The following is a 24,738-nucleotide window of genomic DNA, read 5'->3' as shown; positions in this document are numbered from 1 at the left end:
CGCTGCCCCGCCCCGCCGCGGCAGGTGAGGCGCCGGTGAGGGCGGGCAGCGGCAGGTGCGGCTCCGTGCCCCGCGGCCCCCGCCATGGCGTACCGGGAGCTGGTGCGGCGCTGGCACGAGGCCGTGCGGGCGGCGGACCGCGGGCACTGGGACGCTGCCCTGGACACCTTCGGCGGCATTGCCGAGCCTCCGGCCAGGATCTGCTTCAACATGGGCTGCGTGCAGCTGCTGGCCGGGAGGCCCGAGGCGGCCCTGAGGGTGAGCGGGCCGGGCGAGCACCGGGGGAACGGGAGGTCCGGGGATGGGCGGCTCGGCTGCCCCGTGTCCGTCTCGGAGGGAGTGATGCTGAAACTGGATTTGAAATCCAGCGTTTCCGCGTCCAGCGGGAATGCGAGTGGAGATGTTGAAGGGTGATTGGTTCAAGGAAAAGATCTGGCAGAGTGAATATTAGAAAAGTTAAAAAGGTTGAGGTTAAAAAGGTGGATGTGACTGTTGAGGACGTGGGTCAGCGGTAAACTCAGTGATGCTGGGTTAGAAGTTGGACTAGATCTCTGAGGCCTTTTCCAACCTTAATGATTCTGTGATTCCATGGTTCTCTAAATACTATGAAAACCCAGAAAAGTGGGAAATTTCAAAGTGTTGCAGAATAATTTTGAAACAAGATAGTAGAGAGTTCTCAAATTAGATACCAGAAACTGCATCTGACAATGTACCTCAAGTTTTGCTTAAGCTAAATCAGTTAAAATTATGTCCTTTAGGTGAATTTAGCTCATTATCATGTGAAAACCACACCTCTAGAGCTCAGGCAGCCTGATTCTAAGCGAAGACCTCAACCCACTGGTCATGCACAATAAATTTAAAATGTATTGTAGCTTTAAATCAAAGCAGGAAAAGGATTGTCCAATAGCTGTTCAGTAGGCATGGATTTAGACGTGAGATGGGTGTGTTTTGAAAGTACAAAAATGCTGCTTGGCGGTGGAGACTGCCAGAACAAAGCTGCTGTGCTGGAAAACCACCACCCTTGGGAAGGGAGAGGAGGTCCCCTGAGGAAAAGCCTTTTTGTGACAGCTCCTGGCATGTCTGCACATCCCTCCATCCGTCCGTCTGTCTGTCTGCAGTGAGGAAATGCAGCTAAACCTTTCCTCAAGCAGCGTAAAGAAGAACTGAGGCTGTGCCGGAGGGGCTGGGGCAGCGCCGTGGAGCCCTGGGCAGGGCAGTGGCTGTTTGGGGCACAGTGAGCACATGGCAGTGGTGCCCAGGAGAGACTTTCCAGCCCCAGTCAAGGGGCAGCGACTGGGAAGAAGCTCAGCTCTACTTCTGTGTAGATCAACGGTTGTTATTTCATTTATGGCCCAGTGAGGCAGACGGTTCCAGCAAGGTGTGTGCGGGGTCACGGAGACACGGTTTTCACCCTGCAGTGCTGTCCCTGTGCAGGCAGAGTCAGGGAAGGCTGGGCTTTCAGGAGCTGCTATCTCCATGTGGTGTCTGCAGTGATAAGGGAAGTAGGACACTCGGCTCTCCCAGCACACTGAACCACGAGCTGCTGCCAGCTCTGCGAGCACTCACCTCTATTTATCTGTGACCCTGAAGCACAGGTACTGACTTAGAGGCCACTGTGGGCAGCCCTGCAGCTTTCTCCCTCTCACCCTTTCCTTACTCCTCACATCAGCCTTCCCCAGCCTGGCCAGTCCCGCTGCTCCCACTGTTCTGGCAAACTCTGCTTCAGGCTACAGTTTTCCCATTTTAAGAAGCCAGATGGCCAACGCAGCTTGTTTATGTTCAGTCCATTGTAGCAATGAGGGGTAAAAACCTGAAGCTCAGCTCACATAGAGCCAAGACCCAAAAGATGACTGGGAGCTGTGTCCAGCCCCTCAGAGCTGGGCAGGAGCCCAGGGATAGCCTCCATGAGGGCAGCTGGGACATGGCTGGCTGGGTGTGAGTGCCTGGGCACTGACAGGACAGATCCCAACTGATCCTTGGGATGTGCCTGTGCTTTTCTCCTCAGGCATTCAATGAAACCATTGCGAAGGACAACTCCCTGGCTGTGGGCTACTTCCAGAGAGGGTTTGTCCACCTGCAGCTGGAAATGTGAGTGAAGTGCACGGCCAGCACAGTCTTTGCTTCTCTCCTTTCAGTCCTGCTTTATTCCTAAACCTAAATGATTCTTTGATTCCAAAATTCACTTCTTCCAGCAACCTTACAAGGTTCACAGGGTCTGCTTGGCCTTGGAAACCCTGTCACAGGTCAGCAAGTCTTATCTCTGATAAGAGCTGCACAGCTCTGGGGCCCCAGGGGTGGCTGACACATGACGTTGCTGTCCCACACACACAGAGACTCCTGGATGCCACAATGTTATGTTGCCATTCAGATTTTCTTTGGGAATTAAAAAAATGTAATTGTGCTGCTTGGTGTGGCTTCACATGAGTCTCGCCCTCCTAAAAATGCAGCCTGCACACTCTCCTGCCAGCAGACTTCGGGGGCCTGATCTCAGTCTCACTGATAAAATACTGAGATTGCTCCAGAAGTGTCATGGGATTGATTACTCATTGTTTCCACAGTCACAGTTAAATCACAGTGACATCCTCCTCAACGAGCTGGGTGAAGTATTTTATAGATCTGATCTTACCTTTGAGTTCAGTTATTTTCTTTCCTGTTGTTTTCCTCATATTTTCCAGACCTTAACCTCCACAAAATGCCTGTCTTTATTTCTGGGAGGGAGTTAAAGTGAGCAGTTCTGGCTTCTCAAGTGGAGGGGGTGTGCCTGGGGCTGGTGGAGCCCCGGGCAGGGCTCTCTGGAGCTGCTTCACCAGCAGCAGAGCAAACGTGCCCCAAGCACAGCCACTGCAGGGGCAGCACAGCTGGCAGCTGCCTCCAGCACTCCCGGGCTCCTTCCTTCATCAGAAGCTGCTCCCACCCACCCACACCCACCTGGGCACCTTCTCTTGGTTGGGTGCCCACTGCACAGCCCTTCCTGGACCCTTCTTTCACCACCTGCAGCCTCAGTGGGCACCTGCGTGGATTTCAGTTGCATATCTGGTGTAAATTCAGACAAATTCCCTCCTTATCCTCAGAGGTTCTCTATATTTCTAAATTTTGAGGTTCTAAATCTTAAGTTTCTCAATTTTGATGCTCTGGCCATGTGTGTGCCCTCCCTGCTCCCCATCAGCCAGGTTTCCAGCCCTCGATCCTCCTGGGACACCTGCTGGGACAGGCAAGGAGCTCCCAGCAGTGGATAATCTTTGTTCTTTACAAAGGTGACACGTGTCTGGTGCAGCTCTCCCTGCACAGGCTGCAGAGCAGAACACGTGTTACTTGCTAGTGTGATTTTTGAGCTTCTTAAACAGTCTCCAGCTTTTTCAGGCTCAGTTTCCTGTGCTACCTCTGTGTTGCAGGTATGAAGAAGCTCTCTCTGACTATCACATGGCCTTCAGTCACCTCAGACAAAATCCCTTCATCGATTACAAGCAGCTGGGGCTGAGGCACATCCTCTATGCCTGGGAGGTAAGAGTCAGCCTGGCTCAGCAGTCCTTCCACGCTGTTGGGGGTGTCAGTAGCAGGCATTAGTGACACAAGACTTTTTCAAGAAACTACATTAGAACTGTAAAAAAATTCTGCTTGCACTTTTTTAAAAGTAACTTAATCATAAAAGTTGTAAACCAACACAATCTCTGGAAAGTTTAGCAAATGATGCAGTTTGAAAAGTATAATTGTTCAGAGGAGGTGCACAGGAATTTGTATGTTGAGGGTTTTTTATCTTCTCTATATGTAGACAAAGTGGTGGCTGCCCCATCCCTGGAAGTGTCCAAGGCCAGGTTGGGCAGGGTTTGGAGCAAACTGGTCTATGGAAGGAACTGGGGATGGAACTGGGAGCTTTAAGGTCCTTCCCAACCCAAACCAGTTTGGGATTCTGTGTAGTATTTACACTTCCATGCATGTAAATACACATCAGTTTCATGAGCTCCTCAGCTCTAAGAGCTGAGAGAGGTTGAAACACTGACAGATGAGAACAGAGCTGATGCATAATGCAGGCTCTGGGAAATTCAGGTGCGTGGAAGCCTCTTTCCAGCTGCAGCAACTGATCTTAATATTCCTTCTGTGCGTGAACTTACACCCTGTTTGTCCCTGTAGTGCTTCATCCTGCACCTCTTACTGCCACACAGAGCCAGCCTGCCACATCCTGTTCAAGGAAGCTCAAAATCTGAACTGACTGTAAATTTTTGTAATATTTGGACATATGCAAAGGATTCCTAGAAACTGTCCTTTACTGGAAGGGGTCATTAGTTTTTTCTGAGTCCACAGGCACAGACTGAAAGGCGGATACAGGAAAGAGGATTTAACTCCTTACTTCCGTGAGAGTGAGGAGTCATTGTGTAACTCCAGTCAAGCATCTTGGGCAATTTTCATGCACCTTATACCTGGCAGGAGGAAGCTATCCCTGGCATCCGTGGTATTACCCAAACCTCCCTGGCTTTAACAGCTTCAGTGCCACGGCGCTGCCTTCTCTTGGCAGTGAGCAGTTCCCTGGGAAAGGGGCAGGGCTCAGGAGTGTCCTGAGGAGGCTGGGGCCCTTCCTGCTGTGGACACACAACCCCTCACTCCAGGCATCACCAGGACAAGTGCTGGCACCGTGCTGGCCCTCCTGACTTGGGATCAGCATCCTGATTCAGCTGGATCTCATTCTGACCAGGAGCTCATTCTTCAAAATCCACAAACATCATCTTCCAGCAGAATTGTGCCATCAGCTTTCCCCGTGTGTGGCCTCTCATGTGCTGCAGCTGACCTGCTCATGGGAGATACATGCAGGGTTTGCAAACCCAGAAATGTTTGCCTCTTGCAAGGCTGTAGCACTTCTGACAGAGTGAGAGCTGCTGCCTCGCCTCCCCAGGAGGGCCCGTTCCTGCAGTTCCTGTACATGTTCTGGGTCGCCATTCCCCACTCTCCCAAACAGAGTCTTCTACTGCCATGATTAAGGAGTAAAGGAAAAGCATCCTGTGAGCTCCAGCCTTGTCCTGGGCAGGGCATTCGGCCAGGTACACACCTCAATTCCCAGCTGATAACCCTATCACAGGAGATAAGGAGCTGTTTGACAGCGCTCTGCCTGTGGCCCAGCAGCTTTCCCACACACCAAGTGCTGGCCAGTGACAGGGAGAGATCTCCCACTCTCAAAATAGACCCCAGCTCCCCAACACCCTGTCTGCAGCACTCCCACAGCCTGCGCTTCCCCAGGAACACACTGACATGCTGCTGAAGGGTGACAAGCTACAGTTGACAATTCACACATTCACAGCCCACTGCAACACGAAGTAGTTTCAATTCAGTTATTTTGCAGTGACAGGGAGTCAATTAAAAAGCCATTATGTATTTGCATGCAGAAAGAAACCCAAGAAAAGCTTCCTGGCCTTTCAGATGCAGGAAGGATCAGATTTAAAATGTGTGGTACCAGAGTCTTCACCTGCTGTCCCCATGTCTCTCCTCACCTTGACCAGCAGCTCCAGCACACCCAAGCTTTTATCTTTTTACTTTCTGATTGTGAAGTTTTCCCAGCTATGCTGCTCAGAGCACCTCTCCTGTTGCTGCATTTGTGATATTTCAGTGCCTGTCCCTGTTTCTGGGCTGAGTTCAGCAGGATGTGTTGGGTGTCCCTTGGTCCCAGCCCTCTGAGTCCCTTCCCTGTGCCCACTCCAGGTGCTGTACAGCACTGCAGCAGTGCAGTGCCACCTGCAGCAGTGGCAAGAGGCCAGAGTCACCCTAGAGAAGGCTGTTGTGTGGAGACCTGAAAGAAGAACAGCAATCCTGGAGCTGGCCCTTGAGCGGGTGCAGGTAAGGCCACCTCCGTGAGTTCCTGGGCGTGCATCGGGCTTCCCTTCAGGGATCTCTGCTGAAAGTTGTCTGTTTGAGTGTTCCTGCCATCCACCCACCTGCCTGGCCACCTGCTAACACAGTCTAAGCCATTTGCACATGGTGCTCTGCTGAACCAGTGCCTCAGGTGATCGAGGAACTCCATCAGCACCAGGTGCTTCACTGCCCAGAAACACCATAGTGGAGAATTTTGGGATGACCTCTGAGGCTGGGGACGTTGCTTCCCGGTCCCTAATGTTCAGGAGCTCAGTTCCATTTGTGCTTGTCCTGCAAAACCAGTTGCCTTGTGCAGTGTTTCAAGTGCAGGTCTGGAGAGTCTCCCTTTTCATGGCACTGGCTGACTTTTTTTGAGTCCCTTTGGCCTCAGGAACAATTGGTGGAAGCTCAGATATTGATGTCAATCGCTTTTGGAGCTCAAGTAGGGTGTGAAAGTGTTTCTAGGGCTGCTTCTAAGTAAAAATTTCCTGTTAGACTCCTTTATGATCTGGAAACATTTGCAAATCTCTGATTTGCTCTTCCTGATGGATTCATTAGTTTTCTACCTTCATGCTTTGTTTTTAATCTGACCATCTCTTCTGGCATCACATTAGTGCTTTTCTAGTGTATTGTTTATATTTGCTATTAGCAGGCTACTCAGTGGCTGAACAGAGAAAACATTTGAAGTCAAATAGAAAAGCTGTTTAGAAGATTTGTTTAATAAACTTTCCTGCACTGCACCCTTCCCACCCACCCCATTCCAGCAGTGTCAGTCCTTGCCCCCACACTGGTGAGGGGCTGCTGAGCTCTCAGTTTGCTCCTGCTTTTGTGGAGCCTGAGTGGCCTTTGTTGAGGTCACAGCCGAAATTTTTGTCCCAATGTCTTCCTGGAGCTGCTCTTGCACACCTGAGCTGTATTTGCTTTTCAGTGCTCTGATGTTTCATTCAGTATGAATTGATGGCTTTTCCTTTGCCTGCTTTCCCCAACCCAGGACCACCTGTTTTTAGAGCCCATGCTGGTTCCTCTCGGGGAGCTTTTCAGACCACGAAAGAAGGAAGTTGAGCAGCTGGATTCAAAAGATTTCCTGGGTAAACCCAAGGTAACAGGCACATAATTGTCAAGATTAACAGCAGCAGAAAAAATCCTGCCTCTGCCATCTCCAGAGAGCAGTGATATGGGGGGACCCAGAGCAGGATGGGCAGTGCTTGCAGCCAGTCCAGACAGCTGGGACACAGAAGCCAAATTTGTTAGAATTGCCACCCCTTCTGCCAAAAAATGCACTTTGGCACTAACATACCTTCCCAATCTTGGTCACTTTAAAGTCTGAAAGGGCTGAGCAGGTTCTCTGGGAACCTGTGGTTGCCCTTTTGCTGACAATGATATTTTTAAGAGGGGCACACTGTCCCAGCCTGCTGCTGCTCAGTCCTGCGTTCCCAGTGGGACAGGTGGGCACTTGGGGGACAAATGCTTTGTCCCATCCCTTAATTCAAGGCAGCAGAGAATTTCTCTGACCCCTTCTGTGACCAGTGCAGTCAGGACAGAGAGCTCCAAAACTAATAAAGGAAAGGGAAAGTAATAAATTCACATACTTTTAAAGAAACCTTGGAAAGACTGAAAAAAATGGGACACAAATGGTTGAAGGTGTCTTGGGAATCCAGCTCTGCCTCTCCCACTGTGTGCACAGCTCTACACTTTCCCTGACCTTGGGATGCCAGAAGGAAACAGGTCTGAGCAAATGATCTTGGATGAAGTTTGGGGGTCTGTTCATCCAGCAAAGATTCACTCATTGCTTTGTTCTCTGACAGGTGATCTCATCCATCATTCCCAATGATGAGTACATTGGCTTCGAGCCTCTCAGGCCTCAGGTGAGCAGGACAGGGCTGTGAAAGGAGGAATGGAGCTGTCACAGAGCTCCAGAAGGGGGCTCAGATCCAAACACCATCGGGGGAGGAGTGGACTCCTGGAAAAACGAGTGCAATACCAGCCTGCATCCATGGGGATGTTCAGAGCCAGGCTCAGCACCAGCTGTAAGGCACTCAGTGATGGGAATCTCCAGCCCGTTGAAGAGGCATTTTTGACTCCTCACCATGTCAAAACAGCAGTGCTTTGCTGTGCTCAGCGCGTCTCTGCTCATCACTTCAGTAAATGTGTCCGTGTGAGCACAGCTGCCTTGTACTGTGCTGGGAGTTCCTTGGAACCAGGGCAGGGGGAAGAGATTTTTTTACTTCCTGATGAGATAAAGAGGGAGGGTAAGGAAGAGAAGATGCATCCTGGTAAGATGTGGAGCAGCAGATTTTTTCTGGGTGGTGTGGAGTGACAAATGGGGTCAAGAATAAAGATGAAATGGCACAGTCAGGAGATAAGGTGGCACTGCTGCTGCAGGAGGCACTGTTACAAACAGATCCTGTTGTTTCTCCCACAGAAACAGGGCTTTTATGAACCCAGTCCCGATGCTCTGCGGTGAGTGCTCAGTCCCACCTCGGTCTAACCCTTCTCTCACTACTGTTCAGAAAGTCTTTTGTTCTCCAGAGTCTTTGTGTAAGACTCCGAGGGCTCCACGCCCACTTCTCACCAGGGGTAGAGTGAAGTACAAAGGCTTCTGTGGCTGCAAGGGACACTGCAGGTCCTCTGCATCCCTGCAAGAGCCTCTGGGCAGTTTGCAGGACTTGAGTGTCTTGGGAGACAGGCATGGATCGTGGCATGGCTGGGGAATGGAAGCAGAGAGGTTGTGGGACCTGCCCAGGTCTGTGGCAGAGGATGTTCAGCTTTCCCATCATAATTCCCAGGACAATTCCAAATACTCACTACCAGCCCTAATGTCCTGAGCCAAAATCGCGTTCAAACCCCAAGGAAGGAATTTGTTTTGGTGATACTGTACCAGCAATACTTCAGGGCTGAGTTGAATAATTGTTTTGATCTTGACAGTGTTTATCAGTACAATGAAAATGCAGCTGCATTTGGCAAATCAGTGTTTCTCAAGCCCCTTTTGCTCCCAGTTTTGCTTTTTTGCTCCCCGAGGAGCAGCAGTGGAAATCACAATTTCCCAACACCCCCAGCTTAGAGCCCGTGCCACTGGGGTTGGTGCAGTGTGGCGGCTCAGAGCCGTCAGCACCAGCGCCCCAGGCCGGTGCAGTGCTCTCCTCTCCCCGCAGGGATGCCGAGTCCGGCTACCACCGAGTGGTGTCCCGGTACCGCCCCGAGGAGCCGGCGGGGCCGGAGGTGGCGGCCGGGAGCCTGGTGTTTGTGCTGAGCAGAGGGGCAGACGGCTGGGCCACGGCCATCCACGACGGGCAGGTGAGGGACACAGCCCCGGGGACAGGGGGGACACAGCCCCGGGGACAGGTGAGGGACACAGCCCCGGGGACAGGGGGGACACAGCCCCGGGGACAGGTGAGGGACACAGCCCCGGGGACAGGGGGGACACAGCCCCGGGGACAGGTGAGGGACACAGCCCCGGGGACAGGTGAGGGACACAGCCCCGGGGACAGGGGGGACACAGCCCCGGGGACAGGTGGGGGATGCAGCCCTGGGGACAGGTGGGGGACACAGCCCCGGGGACAGGGGGGACACAGCCCCGGGGACAGGTGGGGGATGCAGCCCTGGGGACAGGTGGGGGACACAGCCCCCTGAGCACAGTCCTTGTGCCACCCTGCAGGGCAGGGCAGGAGCTCAGGAGCTCCTTTCCACACCCCCCAGATTTCCTGGCACTGGGCTCTCACCAGCCTCTGCCATTCATCTCTGTAGATCCACAGGGGTGGCTTTCAGGCTCTCCACCATAGGGGATCCTATTGTGGAGTTGTAGGACACCAGACCTCACCAAGGCCCACCATTTAGAGCAGGATTTGTCCCCTGAGAGCTCTGATGGAGCAGAGGAGATGGGCTGGTCCTTACCTGGTCTGTAGTGCCTCTGTTAAATGAACTTTGGGGAGCTTTGGGGAGGGTTTCAGCTGTGCAGGCAAGTTTTATGACGGGCTCTAGAGAAGACCTAAGGACTTAAAGCCCAGCAAAGCTGACATCTTCCTGCAGGCCAGGGAGCTGTAGGGTAAAGAGGCTGAATAGAAACAGATAAATACAACATGGAAGATCTTTTGTTGGCAGAAGCCATTTCTCACCTGTTTACCTCAGTTTTTGAAAGAGCCATTTTATACCCGGATTGGGTTCAGTGAATGTATTACCTGCCTATCTTTCAAAAAAAGTCACAAGATTCTTCATAAGACTACTATAAACCAGTGAGGTGTTTGAGCAAGAGAGGCAGCTCTCTGAGGACTGGTAAAAATACAGAATTAAAGGTTGGGTATAAATGAACAGGTTTTTCTTCCTTTCATTTTTAAAAAGAACAGATATCCCCACAGCAAATCCTCTGTGACATCAGCATTTAGCATATTCCTAAGTGACATAGGAATAGGGATAGAGCCTGAAGCATCTGGAGCTAACAGAGAACAGTTACACAAGTATTTGGATGTGCCAGTTGACTGCTCAGTGAAGTGCTGGGTGAAATTCAATGTAGAAAAAATAAAAATAGATTCTCGACAGAAAAAAAAGCATTGTCAGCAAAAAAATTGCAATGCTGAGTTGAAATGAGCAGCAGTGATTGTCAGAAGATGCAGAAATGCTGCTGGACTGGTATCCCTGGCCATCCTTGCTGCTCTCTGCCTGAGCATCTGTCCTGGGAGCAGGGTGGGTGTTTCGCCTGTTCCACTGCAGCCACTCGCAGCAGCTCTGCTCCCAGCAGGAAAAGCTGCAGAAGGACCCTTGGAATCTGTCCAGCAGTTTCTGAGCACAGGGCACTGGGGTGGCTGGGGGTGACCCCGGGTCCCCTGGGCACACTGGTGTGGCCGTAGGGTGACAGGAAGTGCTGGGGCTGGGCAGGGTCACTGGGCTCCTCTCTCACCCTGCTCTGCTCTGTGTCCCTCTGCAGAAGCTGCACATCCCGAGCTCTCTCCTGGAGCCTGCCTCAAGGATGGATAAATGGGTGAGCTGGCAACCTTGCAACCAGGAGGAGGGAGGGACCAAGACATACATTTGGGACATTTATCTGTAAGATTATCACAGGATGGGACAACTGGAGAGTATGAAACACTGAGACTATTGACAGAAGACCAGGTGCTCTTATGTGGGAAAAACAGAAGAGTTAGGAGTAGGAAAAATCCGTTTGACTCAGGAGAACTTCATCTCCCAGCTCCACCACAGGCATAGCCACACATAATCCCAATCATTTTCCATCTGAGCCCAGTGTGCAAAGGTGCAGCTCAGCCCCCATTTCCTGTGAGGGATTTTTCAAGCACATGGTTGTTCTGATGTCGCTATGATTTTTTAAATTGCTCTTTTTCCCCCTCCAAATGAATCCCTGGCACACACTTGGGCATTTGCTCCATGGATGTGTCACTGTGAAGCAGCCCAGGTGGGGAGAGGCCTCAGCATGGTGTGAGCAACCACCACCAATCCAGCAGGGAGTAGGGGGCCAAGGAAGTATCCACAAACCTTTGCCCACAGGAGCCTGAGTGCTGCACCTCATCCAACCATTCCATGAGCTTCTCTCCGTGGGGCTCTCCCCAGGGTTACCCCCACAAATCTGTAGCTGGCTGCAGCCTGTCACACACCAGCCTTGTCCACCTCCCGTGTTTTCTGCTGTCTCCTTTCTGATGCTGTTCTGTTGCAGAAGATCAGCACTGGGATTCCACTTCCTCCTGCCCAGGTGCCTCCCAGCCGCCTCCATGCGAAGCAGAAGCCAGGTAAACCCTGGGCAGAGCCCTCAGTGGGTGAGGCTGTGCCCAAACGCTGCTCTTTGGGGGGTGTGGGGAGGTGGTGGCCCCACCGCAGCCTCTGCTGACTGCATGGCTTTTCCCCTGCCCTTGTTCTGCTCTGCAGATCCTCCTGGGGGAGAAAATGCCTCTGCTGGTGATGCCAGTGCCCACATGGACTCCGAGGTGAGGTGCTCCACAGGCTGAAGCTGGCACAGCCTCAGGAGACCAGGGCTGTGAAAAGTGCAAGACTCTTGCCCAAAATTCCTGAGCTGCTCCCAAATCACCAGGGAAAAACCTTCCTCCTTTCCCATTCTAAACAGAAGCCCCCATGTGGTCTTTCCTCCCTGTGGATGACAGTTTGCGACCATCCCACTTTGTAAGACAGCCCAAGGGTGACCTGTTGCCACCCTCCGAGGCACCAGGAGCACCAAACACATCAGAGTTCTTGTGCACACGCATTGCACCCCACTTTGCAAGAGGCAGTTGTCTTTGAAAACCCCGCTGTCCCTTCCCCCCCGTTTGGACACCGCGCAGGCTGGGATTGTTGGGGTGTCTGTGCAGGGCCGGGAGCTGGACTGGACGATCCCGGTGGTCCCTCCCAGCTCAGGATACTCCGATTCTCCGCTCTGACCGACGCTGTGTCCCCGCAGGTGCCCCCGAGGCGCGGGGAGGCCTCCCCGGGTGCGGACAGGCCGGCGGTGCTGCGGGCGCGCTGCGAGTGCTCGCTGGTGCTGCGGGCGGGCGAGCCCCTGGCCCTGCCGGCGCTGCGGGCCCTGCTGCGGGACCGGCTCGCTCAGCTGGCACAGCGGGGCACGCTCAGGTACGGGCTGTGGGGCTGATGGGGCAGCAGCCATTGCCCTCATTGGACACCCGCATCCAGCTGCCTCTGGGCTCCTGGGGACATTTATCCAGGGCCGAAGCCCCAGATCCAGCAGAGATGTGGGCACACGGTCTGCCTTGAGGGCAAACCTCACCTCGGCATTTGGGTTAGGCAGCAGCGTGATCCCCGTGGTGAAGCACATGCCGTTCCTCTTGTAATCCCCCTCCCAGTGTACATAAAGGGCTCAAGGAAGGCTGGAGAGGGACTTAAGACAAAGGCATGGAGTGACAGGACAAGGGGGAATGGCTTCGAACTGACAGAGGGCAGGGTTGGATGAGATATTAGGAAGAAATTATTTCATATGAGAGTGGTGAAGCCCTGGCACAGGCTGCCCACAGAGATTGTGGACTCCTCATCCCTGGGGCTGTTCAAGGCCAGATTGGATGGGGCTCAGAGCAACCTGGTGTAGTGAAAGCTTGCCTGCCCATGGCAGGGGGTTGGAACTAAATGGTCTTTAAGGGCCTTCCGAGCTAAACCATTCTATGATTCTGTCATTCTATGAGCCTTGGAAGCCTAAAGGATCTTTCCTAGGAAACTGTACCATTGTCAAGAAAACAGGGGAACAGAAGGAAAAACTCTGTGTAGATGCAGCTGCTGCATACTGGGTGTTCTCCTGCTTGGCTCAGCCTTTGCAGTAACACGGATCAATGCAGAGTCAGGCAGAAGATCCTGGGGTGGGGTCTCCCTGACTGTGACACCCCTTGGGACGCACAGTAGCATCAGGACACTTTAGGATCTTTCCCTCAAGTTAGTGTGTGAGGAGGTGACAGTGACTCCCCACAGTGCCATTTCTGCCTGCTGAGCAGGGGGGTGGCCCCATGTCACTGTGCAAGGGGACAAGCTCAGAGCTGGCCTGCAAAGGGGACTGTGAAGACTGAGGGTGGCAGAGGGCTGGGCTTGCCTCCAGGCTTGGCTTTAGAGGAGATGATTTGGTCAGCATTAATGAACCCTTGCAGCTACAGGCTCCCGGATGGCACAGAGCTGGGGACAGTGTCAGGACAGGAGGACCTGGGGAAGGTGTGGCAGCAGCTGACGGACGGCAGGCTGACGCTCTGCTGCCAGGTACGTGGGCTGGGACAACGTCTGTGCTGGGCTGGGCTCCAGCCTCTGCTCTGCCTTGCAGCCTCCATGCTGGCTTTTCCCTCCAGGACTCGGACTCCCACTCGGGCAGACCTGTTCTCTACCGGATGCTGGCTCAGCACTCTTACCTGGCACAGGGACCGGGGGACCTGGAGTTCAGCAAGGGAGATGTGCTGGATATCCTCTCTGAAGGTAGCTCTCCAGTCCTGCTGCTGGGCCAGGCTTTTGGAGTCTGCTCTGGGAGTGGATTGGGGAAAACATGGCCTCTCCAGTTCTGTCTCAGGTTCATACTCTCAGGAGTTACAGGCTTGCACTGGGTTTGCAGTGTTTGCAGATTTGCAGTTTGCAGATTCCAGACATGAAAACTCTCACTAACCCCACTCATATGGGCCAGGGCTCATTCCTACTCCTTTATGTTTTCCAGTGAACGAGGACTGGCTGGAAGGACGCTGCAATGGCAAGACTGGCATCTTCCCCAAATGCTTTGCTACCCAGGCCAGCTGTGGCTTCCTATAGCAAACAGGAGCCTTTTTCTGCCTGACTGCACCCCCAGGGGTGAGAGACACTGGTCCCAGCTCATTTGTGCCCCAGCCAGGAGCTCTGCTGTACCTGGACAGTGGATATCTCCCACACTGGGGTCAGTTCCAGCAGTGATGGCATTTCCTACAGCCTGTTCCCAGACCTGGCATTTTTACCTTGTGCTTACACTGCCAAAGATGTGTCTGTGCAGAGCAGAGAGCAGGGAGAGCGATCTGGGGTTTGGCTGTGGGAACTGTCCATGTGTCAGCTCCTCTGGGTAGGAAGATGTTCCTCTGGGTGGGAGGAGGTTCCCCTGGCTGGAAGTCTTCATCCCCTCTCCCTTGTTGCTTGTGTTTAGGCTGGGAAGGCTGAGCCTCACTCCCAAAGCCAAGGGTGGCTGGCTGGGAGCAGGGGGCAGAGCCCTGTTCCCCAGGCCCTCAGGTCACATAACCTTATCTCCACCAGCCAGAGGTGCTGCTCTTTCCAAAGGCTTTTGGAACCACTTTGCAGTGGGATTCATGGGATAACACCATGAGTTAGGACCACCATCTTCCATAGCAAATACCCTATGGACCTGACCATTCTTGGCCAGATGCCTTGGGCACTTTTCTTAAGCCTTAAATCCAAGGTGGGATCTTGGAGCACAGAGAAGAGACAGTTGTGGAAAGCCACTGTCAGAGCAGCTCTGGGTTGGGGGAGAGGCCTGGAGGCCCTGGGAAAAGGGCTGGCTGGGAAGTGCAGTGCTGGGCTGTGCTGCAAGGCCTGAAAGCCCTGTCCAATTCCTGCAGCTGGGCTGGGCTGGGCTCTGCTGATCTAAATAAAACACTCAAGTGCCTGGAGCTGGAACCTGTTCTGGATTTGGTGTCTTGACAAAACTTGGCTATGTAACTTGAATATAAAATAAACCCTGCACCAGAGTTGGCAACTCTTAAATCAAATTCCACTTGTGTTTTTCTGCTGAGATATGCCAGTAAGTATTTTTAAAGACAGCTGACAGTGTCTTTGGGAAGAGATTCTGTCACATACTACAAAAATACTGCACATCTTGCACACGGCAGGATACAGATGATGTCATCTCTCTGCTCAGAGTTAGGTGCCCACCACAGCTCTCCATTGGCAGTTGCCTCCCAGGGCTGTTGGAAGAGCAGCCCAGCAGGACTGGGAATGCCAAGGAAACTGTGCTAGGCTGAGCAGTGATATTCATATTTGAAAAACAAAACTGATTTTATTTCTAGTTTGAATTTTTCTGGCTTCAGCCAGCCAGCAAGTCTCAGTCAGGTTTTGGCAGTCAGATTAAAGGAGTCTTCCTCTTGGAGAGAGATCAAGACACCTTTGTCATCTTCAACATTCACAGAGATGACCCAGTCAGATCTCCTGAGCAATTGAGATGGGTCTAATGCCCTCATTCTTCTCCACTTTCCACCTCTTCTGCACCACTTCCCTGCCTGGTTTAGTGGGCAGGATGCCTCTAGTCAGGAGGCTGGGAGCTACTTTGTTTTCCAGAAACAGTGCAGGAAAACGGCCACCAGGCCTGTCACGATGGCCAGCACGAGGAAGGAGACAGCCCCTGCCCACAGGCCGGGCTGGTGGCCCTTGACGTGCCGCAGAGCCTCGGCAGGGATCATGTTGGTGAAGTTCAGCATGAAGCCCAGCGTCCAGCCGATGTCTGTGTTTGCTGCCTGAGGGGAGACAGCACGTGGCATCATCCCAAAGTACCTCTGCCAGGCACCAGCAGCTCAGTGTGAGGGGCTCAGGGGCAGCTCTCCCGTGAGCTGTCCCAGCTGCCGTTTCACAGGGACCAGGCTGTGCTGAACCTGATCTTGCCAGCAGCAGCTGCACAAAGAGCTTTCCTGCCCCCCCTTCCCCAGGGCTAAGGGACAGCTGAACATGGATGACTGCTCTGATCCAGGTGTGCCTCTGTGACTTGCACATGATTTCGGATCTGCGCTTTCCTCCATCCCCATAATCCTTCTAATTTGGCTGCAGAATCCGTAAGGTCAGAAAAGACCTTTCAGACCATCGAGTCCAACCATCAGCCCAGCACCACCACCATGTTCACCACTAAGATGTGTCCTCAAGTACCACATCCACACATTGTTTGAACACTTCCAGGGATGGTGACTTCCAGGGATGGTCACTGCTCTGGGCAGACTGTTCCAAAGCCTGACCCTTTCCATGAAAAAAAATGTCCTAGTACCTAACTAAGCTGCTACTGGCACAACTTGAGGCTGTCTCCTCTCATCCTGGAAATATTCTGGCCAGGCCATGCTCTGGTTCAAAGCGGTCATGGGGCCACCATCACCTCTCTGATAACAACATCAGAGACCAAAGTGGACAAATCCTGCTCTGCTTTTCCCTGACCCCTGTAAAATCAGTTACATCCACAGCAGAGAAAGTGAGCCATGAGCTGGGTCAGAGGTTTGGTGGTGGATAAGCGAGAGTGAAGCTCTGCTGGGATCCCTGGGGAGCAGCCATGAAACAGGGACACGTAGAAATGAGAGCTCCAGAGATGCTGCTCCTGAACATGTCCATCCTCTCCCCTGCCCACAGGTGTTTACCTGCCTGCTGAAGTGGATGTTGCTCCAGGTGTGCTCGTTGAACTTGAAGCCATTGAGCAGCAGCGTCAGGATGTAAATGGCCACGGAGCAGTAAGTGTGCAGGTACTTCCTATCCTGCGGGAAGCTCTGCACCAGCTGTGGGGCCATCAGGGACACGGTGCAACAGGGAATGAAAGAGCTGCTCAGAAACCCTCCCTAGCCCAGGGAACAGCAGGGCTTGTGCTCTGAGGGCAGGGATTTGGGACAGGACAAGCACAAGGCTCCTGGCTGCCCTTCACAGGGCTCTCACCTCTGCCCAGTTCCTCCTGCAGAAGGCCAGGATGGTGGTGTTGACATCACTCAGAGACTGCTGGCGGGTCAGGTTCAGGAAGTCGAAGGTGTAGTAGAACCCAGCAAAGGCCTGGGGGACAAGGGGACATAGTGAAAACCACAGCTCCTGCCTCACCTGAAAAAAGACCCAGGGGCCCCTCTTGCCCAGCGACAGAGTCCCAAGTAATTCCCAGGGTTCTGCATCTGGCACCCCCCGATGGTCTACCAGAAAGTCTCAGGGCTGGCTGACAGCTGTGGGGCTGCTCTTGCCCTCTGAGCTAGCTCAGACATGCTCCCTCAGACAGGGCCTTCCCATTTCCCTCAGCGAAGGCTGGGACATGGCAGGAGGCAGAAGCCGCCTCCCAGCATAGAAGAGGTTTGCACATGGAACCAGCTCTGAGGATCACTCTCGCCCGACCCCTTTCCACAATCAGTGGCAGACGAGATTCCCAGTCTCTGTCATCACCCCCCAGGCGCGGGGACGGAGCTGCTTACGAAGAACTGTCCCCGCACGGGGGGCTGGTACACCCCATTGAACCCGCACGGCCACTGCGCCCCGCAGCTGAAGTTGAAGAGTCTCTGCACGGCCGTGCCACACGCGGCTGGGTCCCCTGTCCCCGTCACCGTGAGGACAAGGGCAGGGCTGGCTGAGCTGGGTGCACGCACACAGGGGCTGTCGTAGAGCTCAGCCACGGTGATGTTCTCCTGGTACCCCCGCGGGTAGCAGGGGTGGGAGATCTGGGCACTCGAGCTGGCCTGGAGAGAGATGGAGCCATTAATGGGGCTGGGGTGCACTGAAACCCTTCCCACAGCCCATCCCAAAAGGCAGGACCTACACCCCAGGAGGACTGGATGCAGCCCAGCTGTGAGCTCCCTGAGCATCCCCGGCTCCCACAGCACGGGGCTCTGCCTCTGTCCCGGGCAGTTGTGCAGGGACTGTGCTGGGAAACCTCTCTCTGGGCAGCAATGGAGCGAGGCCAAGAGAATGGTGACAGCAAAAACCCTGCGGGTACAGCCGGGCTTGGGAAATTACAAAAATGCCACTCCATGTCAAGACAGGGGGAGAAGGGAGCCCTGGCTGGCAACCACCACCTCCTTCCACCCAAATGAGGGAATCTGGGGGTTCCCTAGATAAAATCCAAGCCTCTGCCAATTCCCAACTCTTTGCCCACAGGCACACCCAACATTGCTGCGGGAATGTGCCATGGCCCTGGGAGACGGCTGAGCAGCCCCCGCGCCCCGTGGCACCTGGTGCAGGGCTGCCAGCAGCATCTTCAGGGCCTGGCTCTGCCCGTAGCACAGGTAGCTGTGGCTGTACAGGGAGTAGTTGGTGCCGTAGAGCCGGAAGAACACGGACGTGTTCCTGTCCTCCACGGGCACCCCGGGCTGGAAGGTGATCTGCGTCGAGGCACCGCCAAGGTCCAGAGCTCCCAGCACCTCGGTGTCCTGGGGATGTTCCCATCTCTCTGCAAACGAGAACTGGCCCAGCACACAGCAGGGGTCAGGCTGAGCTGCAGCCACTCACACTCACGCTCCCTTCCCTCCAGGAGCTTTGGCCTCCGAAGCCCCAGAGGCACCTTCCACGTGCTCCTGGCTCCCTGTTTGACCCCTGCCTGCCCACATCCTCCTCATCCCACAGACACTTCCACGGAGCACTGAGGTGGGGCCTCTTGGCTGCTGCACATCTGCTGGGATCTAGACACTTGGAGGAGGGAGAAAGCAACTCTGTCACCCGGAGGCTGACGCCGCTGCCGTATCCCTGTGATCCCAAAATCCGCCCGTGTGTCAGCACAGGACTCCACAGGGCCAGGCTGAGCTGGACACAAAGATCCTGTTAATCACAGTCATGGGGTTGAGTCTGCAGCCCACGACCACAGCGGGGGACATTTGCTTGGCTGCCCAGTGCCCCAAAGCCCCCTTCTTCCCTCCTCTGGGCATAAGGCACCCTGGCTGTCGCTCAGACAGGGACATTCTCCCCGCTCCCCCTGCCCTGCCCTCTCCCCGAGCTGCACCTTGACCAGGGTCTCCAGCAGGTAGTTGACAGTGATCCAGCCAAAGGAGCCCTCCTCGCTCCCCGTCAGGATCCGAGCTCCGCGGAAATCCACAGGGTACTCCCCAATGGCCTTGGACACCTCGGCAAAGACCTGCTCGGCCTTGGTGCTGTTCTCCATCCTGCCAGCAAAGGCACAAACCCCTCAGGGGCTGCAGGCCCCGGCTGGCAGCTCTGGGAGCTGCGCTGGCAGCGAGAGGCTCCGGTGCCCTGCCAAGGAGCTGCTCGCAGACATCTCCCCAGCACTGCCCTGCCTGCAGGTGGCTCCTGCAAACCCCAAACCCCTCACCCGGCGCCTTGGCACTCTCCCTAAAAGCGCTCCCTAAAAGCGGGCTCTGCTGGAGCATCGGCAAAGTTCACGCCAGTCCGGCCAAGGGGCTCATCCCCTCTGGGGCTGATGCCAGGCTGCGGCTGCAGAGGGCTGGGCTGTCCCCTGGGCACGGCCAGCGGCTCTCCGGGCACCCCACGGCACTGCAGACAGGGATGCTCTGCCCGTGGCCACGGCCTGGCCGGGCAGCAGCCCCGTGCCCCAGCCCGTGTGCCCCAGCGCCAGCCCCGGCTGCGGCTGCGGCGCAGGAGCGCCGGGCAGGGCGGGCGGTGCCAGCCTGGCAGTGCCGGTACCCTCAGCAGCCGCATGCCGGCCGTGGCCCCCAGGTACGTGGGGGTCTCCCGCTGCTGCTCGGCCGGGACGATCTTCATGGCCCTGTCCAGGCAAGGCTTCAGGCTGGCGCCGGCCCCCGCGGGGTTGTCTGCGTAGCTGGAGATGCCGGGTCCTGCCAGAGGGAAGCGGTGATGGAGGGAGCCCAGTGCCACCCGCAGGGACAGCACAGCAGGGGACATGTCCACCCAGAAACGCCACTGGGCTTTTTTTGTTGCATACCCCGGGTAGTCCCAACCTTGCCAGGCCCAACCCTGACTCGTGCTCGGAGCTGTCCTGCCAGGAGGCTGCGGGTGCCGCAGCCACACGCCCTGACAGCCGCAGGAGCTCCTGCTCTGGACAGAGCGGGAGGGCCGCGGCTGTGGCTGCGGATGCTGAGCACACACTTGATCCTGGGGAGGCTGAACTGCTGGGCATGGCCAGCCAGTCCTGCAGGACCCGGGAACAACAGAGCTGTTGCCCATTTCCCTGAGGAAGGGGCAGGCTCTCCTGCACCCTGCTGCAAGGGCATGTGGAGCTGATAGGCACACAGCGCTGCCTTTGCACAGCCTCCCTATTTTTAGAGGCTGGCACTGGATCTGAGAACCCAGCATGGTCCTGCAGTGGGCAGGGACAGGCTCTGGGGTGGAAATCTCCCTCATTATCTTCCCGGGGGCGTTGCACTCAATGACTGACATTAACCCAGGCACCCCTTGCGTTACAGTTTGCCCTCAGCCAGACCTTTGCAGTTAACCTGTAACTGCCTCGCCGCCGCTGCTGTGGGACACAAGGGCAAGGGGAGCTCTGAGCCCTCTCGCCCCCTGCCCAAGCACCTCTGCCCTGGCCTGGTGGCCTTTGCCACCCTGAGCCCAGCTCCATGTACCATTTATCTGACCCTAGATCCACTCTCTAGCCTATTCCTTTCCTCCAGAGAGACTTGTCGTTGTGCCAAAGCCTGGCAGCACTTTTGCAATAGGAATAAACGCCCCTGTGGGTATTTAAAAATGCCCAATAAATAAATTACTGCTTACCACACCTGGCATGAATCAGCTTTGCTGTGTGGAACAGCCACACAGCCAGCCCCCACGGCGAGCTGGGCATGGAGAGGGAGGACAGATCCTGGCACACTCACCGGACACGGAGCAGGCCTCCACCTGGGAGACGATGCCGGTGCCGTTCTCCTTGTCCGCGGGCCACCGGTAGATGTAGAGGGACGTGTGTGTGGAGCCAGCGTCAAACACCAGACCGTACTGGGGAGGCACAGGGGACATGGGGTGTCAGGGGTGCAGAGCAGCATCACCCACTGCAGAGCGAGAGAAGCTCCAGGAGAGCCAGCTCCTGGTGGGCAGGGGAGCCTTGAGTGGCCAAACAAGACTGGTGGCCACCAGGACAGAAAAAGTCGGGTGGCATTGCCACCACCAGCTGTGCTGGGGACAAGGATCCATCACAAGCCCCTGGCAGTGCTCTGGGATGAAAAAGCTGTATGTGCTGTGGGGCCAGGCACAGTGACCAAACTCAGCCAGACCACCCCAGTTTGTGCAGAGTTTTGTCCCCATGTTGGTGACAAACAGCACAGCCTGCCTGAAACCCAGGCAAAATCCAACACCCAGCAGGCAGCCAGCAGCCAAGTGAGAGCTGTGCTCCTCCTGAGGACCCTACCTTGGTGCTGGGGGGAAGAAACACATCCTTCACATTCACGACGCTCAGAATGAGGGCGATGATGCTGCAGACACAGGTGGCTGCCAGGAGACCTGCAATGGCTTTGGCTTTGGAGCCCATTCCTCCTCAGACCTGCAAGGACAGCCCCAGCCCCCAGCTCACACCTCATGGATGGATACGGGACTTTCCCCTTCCCTGACAATGAAGCCACTCTCTGCTGCATGGCTGCTCTTAGCATGGAAGAGGATAAGATCCATAGGCTCCTCTGAACCCATCCCAGTAGGGCTGTTGGCAGCCTCAGGGTTGGGACACCCTCCTGTTCTCAGCACTCTCTCCTTGGAGGATTTTCAGCACAGCATTTTCAGCACTGCCTTCTCACCTGCAGCCCCTCAGGTCCCTCTGAGCCTGGCCCCCAGCCCTCTGCCCTGCTCAAGCTGCTGCCTGGCTGGCAAGTCAGCATCTTCCTTCACAGCAGCATCACTGGGGGAAGCCCGGCTGTGGCTAGCTGGAGTTCCAAGCTGGGAGCAGGATCGTGGCCTGGCAGGGTCCCAGTGTGACCATCCCCTCTGGGGTGCAGAGCCACATCCCTCCTGCACCCACATGCTGCCACCTCAAAACTCATCCCACAACACTTGGGACCAGGCCACATCTGTTGCCCAGCAGGCCCAGATTGTCCCTGAGAGGGTCCTCTCTGCTCCAGGCAGGGAAACAGCACCTCCAGCTGTGTGTCTCCTGCCTGGCCCAGCTCTTGCTGATGCCAGAGCAGGTAAGAGACACCCAGGGACAGTGTCCATGCCTGCTGTGATCCCTGCGCCTCTCCTGCAGCCCCAAGGGCAGGCAGGAGGGGAGAGGCAGGAAGCTGCTGCCGATCTGACACACAGCCCGTAGCTGGGCTGGAATGCCCACAGCGATGGCCCGTGGGGACTGGAACACTCCCCATGTGTCTGCCCAGAGCTCAGCTCCCAGCAGAAACAGCCCCCAGACACCCCTAAGAAATTGTAGCAAAGCAAAGGGTCTGGGTCTCTGTGACAGGGCAGGTGAGATGTGCACGTGCTCAGCACCCCACAGGCGGTCCAGATGTGCTTTTCGAAATGCACAGCTCTCCCTCCTCCTCCTGCACTGCCCTACCCCCTGCCACGAGCCACACAGGCAGGATGCCTGCCAGGAGCCAGGCTGACCTCGCTTCATAGTCCAGCTAAAAACTGCGGCTGTCCTGAGAGCCCTGGGCACAGCCCAGAGATGTGGTTTAAGCCCACCAGGGCTTTGGGTGGAACCTGGAGCTGTCATTTGGCTACACCATTCTCCTGTGAATGCATAAAACCCCTGAGAAATTCCCCTGCCCTTTTCCCAGGTCAGTGGAGAGGAAAGAACTTTGGCAAGGTCAAAGGAGATGCTGATTCCTATTTTGGAGTCAGCATCTCTGGCAATAACAAGAGTGACCAATCTCCTGTGTGGCATGAGATGCACAACAATGAACAGCAGCCATTCTTCTGGCCCATGTCATGGGACACAGGGCTACTGAAATCCCTTATTAGACCTTATCATACAGCCAGGAGCCTTCTGTCTACAGTGGTTATGGCCAAAAGAGATAATATGGAAGCAGCTGATAAATCCCTGTCCTAGAAACAGGGAAACATTAAGGACGTTTTTGAGATATCAAAATGGTCATCGATTCAAAGTGATCTCAGAGTCCAATCATTAACCCAGCACCCCCACGATAACCACTAAACTATGTCCCCAGTTGTCACATTCTCAGTCCTACCAGCCCTGCTGGAATGTGCCCAGATATAACTGTGCCATTGGGATGTGATTCATCTGCTCCAGGTAACAAACAAAGCAATGGCAAAAGTCCCCAGCCCAGCCTACATCCTGGAAAATTCTGTCCCAGGCACTGCGCAATGGAAGGACATGAATTGGTGATAAATTGCACCGTCCTGCATGCAGGAGAGGGTGGGAAACGGGCTCCTCCTGCTCTGGTAGGGGCTAATTCCCATTTTGACTGGACAGGAGGCATCCAAAGGCAGCACAGAGCCAGATCTCCCAGGGAGGAGAGCAGGGAACAGGAAGGGAGCCCAGTGGGTGGGGAGAAATGTGAGAAGCTGATTGATCTGCCCAGGCCTTCTGTGGCATCCTGGGGCTGGCAGCTCCAATACCTGCTACCACCCGTGCAGGTCCAGGCAGCAGCAGGGCAGGAAGGTGGTGCTGATGCCTCCAGAGCTGCAGAGGAAGCACGATGCTGCACAGTGCCAGTCCAAACCTGGCCCAGGGCTGCACTTGTTTGTGTAGGGCTGGGCATGACAAAGGGCTTGACAAACACCTGTGGGACATCCCTCACTTGCAGCATCCCTCGTGCACAGGGAGCAGGGCCTCAAAAATTGGGACAAAAGGGTCAGAGCCACTGCTGGATCTAAACTGCCTGCTGCTCAGGACAATGGGGGGCTGACTTCCCACTGGGCACATTTGGGATTTGAAAGTCGAAAGGACTCTGAAGGTTCTAAGAGGGTGACAGTGGGTGCCAGGAGCATTCTTGCCAGGCAGAGCAGCTCCCTGCATCCCACCTCCCACCAGCGCTGGGGCTTGGCAGTGCCCTCCATGCCTGGTTCCTGTCCCCTCCATGCCCCTCTGCCCCCTGCACCTGGGCACCTCGTACGGCGAGTGGCCGTCCAGCCCTCTCGTCCAGCCCCACCAGCCCACGGACCGCGTTTCTCCCCAGCGCCGGCCCCGCTGCTGCCCAGGGCCCGCTCCCAGCCCAGCTCCATCGAGGGGCAGCAGCCCCGGTCCGGGCTGCCCCCGGCGCCTGCCCCGCTCACCCCGGCGGCTCCGGCCGCCGCTGCGGCCCCGCAGCGCTCGCCCCGGAGTCAGCGCGTACCTGGAGCCGGGAGCCCGCTCCTGGGACAAAGGCTGCCCGCCGGCGTGGCCCTCCCCTTGGCCCCGGACCAGCAACCTGCCCAGGAGAGCGCTGGTCCGGGCGGCAGCGGGGCTGGGGCTGGAGAGCCGGGGTGGAAAGAGCATCCGGGCTTAACCATTTAGCTGCTGGAGGAGCGGCACAACCTGGCGCGCTCAGCCCGGGAGCGGGGATCAGCAAGGGGACAGACCCAGGCAGCCCCTGCCCCGGGAGCCTGCGAGTCCCTGGCGCCGGGACGGGGCAGCAGCTGAGCTCCGGGAGTCCCCAGACACCCCTGCCAGACCTGCGGCACAAGCACACCGCGAGGGGCCGAGCCTGCCCTGTCACCCTGCTGTCACCCTGCTGTCACCCGGCTCTGCCGGACCCCCACTGTCCTGCTGCAGGCAGAGCCAGGCTGGCAGCGGGGCTCGGGACTGAAACAGGAAGGACCTGGCAGGTGCTGTCCCCACAGCCATCCACGTGGGATCCATCCCCACGGTCAGGGACGGAACTGTCCCCACGGCTAGGGAGCCATCCCCATTGCCAGGGTCCCGTCTGTCCCCATGGCCAGGACCTGCCCATG

The 24,738-nt window shown here is 55.7% G+C and overlaps 2 protein-coding genes across 7 annotated transcripts; one reads left to right on the top strand and one right to left on the bottom strand.

The window, feature by feature from the left end:
* Positions 1-38: 38 nt before the first annotated feature.
* On the top strand, positions 39-15,011 carry NOXA1 (NADPH oxidase activator 1). 5 transcript variants are annotated; one of them, XM_039561871.1, is made up of 15 exons: positions 39-258; positions 2,006-2,088; positions 3,393-3,501; positions 5,686-5,820; positions 6,827-6,934; positions 7,641-7,700; positions 8,258-8,295; positions 8,988-9,129; positions 10,754-10,807; positions 11,498-11,567; positions 11,704-11,762; positions 12,230-12,399; positions 13,416-13,521; positions 13,608-13,731; positions 13,964-15,011. In XM_039561871.1, the coding sequence occupies exons 1-15, from the start codon at positions 85-87 to the stop codon at positions 14,053-14,055; spliced, it is 1,524 nt and encodes a 507-aa protein (XP_039417805.1). In that variant the 5' UTR covers positions 39-84; the 3' UTR covers positions 14,056-15,011. The 5 variants fall into 5 exon arrangements, with proteins under 5 accessions (XP_039417805.1, XP_039417806.1, XP_039417804.1 ...); XM_039561870.1 differs by having other exon boundaries at positions 40-258; positions 11,495-11,567; XM_039561873.1 differs by lacking the exon at positions 39-258 and adding an exon at positions 1,030-1,595 and having other exon boundaries at positions 11,495-11,567.
* A 246-nt stretch (positions 15,012-15,257) lies between these two features.
* LOC104688209 (ectonucleoside triphosphate diphosphohydrolase 8) lies at positions 15,258-24,235 on the bottom strand. Of its 2 annotated transcripts, none has more exons than XM_039561878.1 (10): positions 24,141-24,235; positions 21,272-21,403; positions 20,745-20,862; positions 19,597-19,748; positions 18,938-19,096; positions 18,174-18,404; positions 17,421-17,681; positions 16,906-17,016; positions 16,617-16,751; positions 15,258-15,737 (listed from the first exon to the last, which is right to left on the bottom strand). In XM_039561878.1, exons 2-10 carry the CDS (start codon positions 21,389-21,391, stop codon positions 15,546-15,548), a joined length of 1,479 nt encoding a protein of 492 aa, XP_039417812.1. In that variant the 5' UTR covers positions 21,392-21,403; positions 24,141-24,235; the 3' UTR covers positions 15,258-15,545. The 2 variants fall into 2 exon arrangements, with proteins under 2 accessions (XP_039417812.1, XP_039417811.1); XM_039561877.1 differs by having other exon boundaries at positions 24,082-24,160.
* Positions 24,236-24,738: the final 503 nt, after the last annotated feature.

Source organism: Corvus cornix, chromosome 17 (genome assembly GCF_000738735.6).
Source record: "Corvus cornix cornix isolate S_Up_H32 chromosome 17, ASM73873v5, whole genome shotgun sequence".
NCBI classification, from domain to species: domain Eukaryota; kingdom Metazoa; phylum Chordata; class Aves; order Passeriformes; family Corvidae; genus Corvus; species Corvus cornix.
The sequence above is the reverse complement of the archived record's forward strand: the minus strand, read 5'-3'. Positions and strand labels throughout refer to the sequence as shown.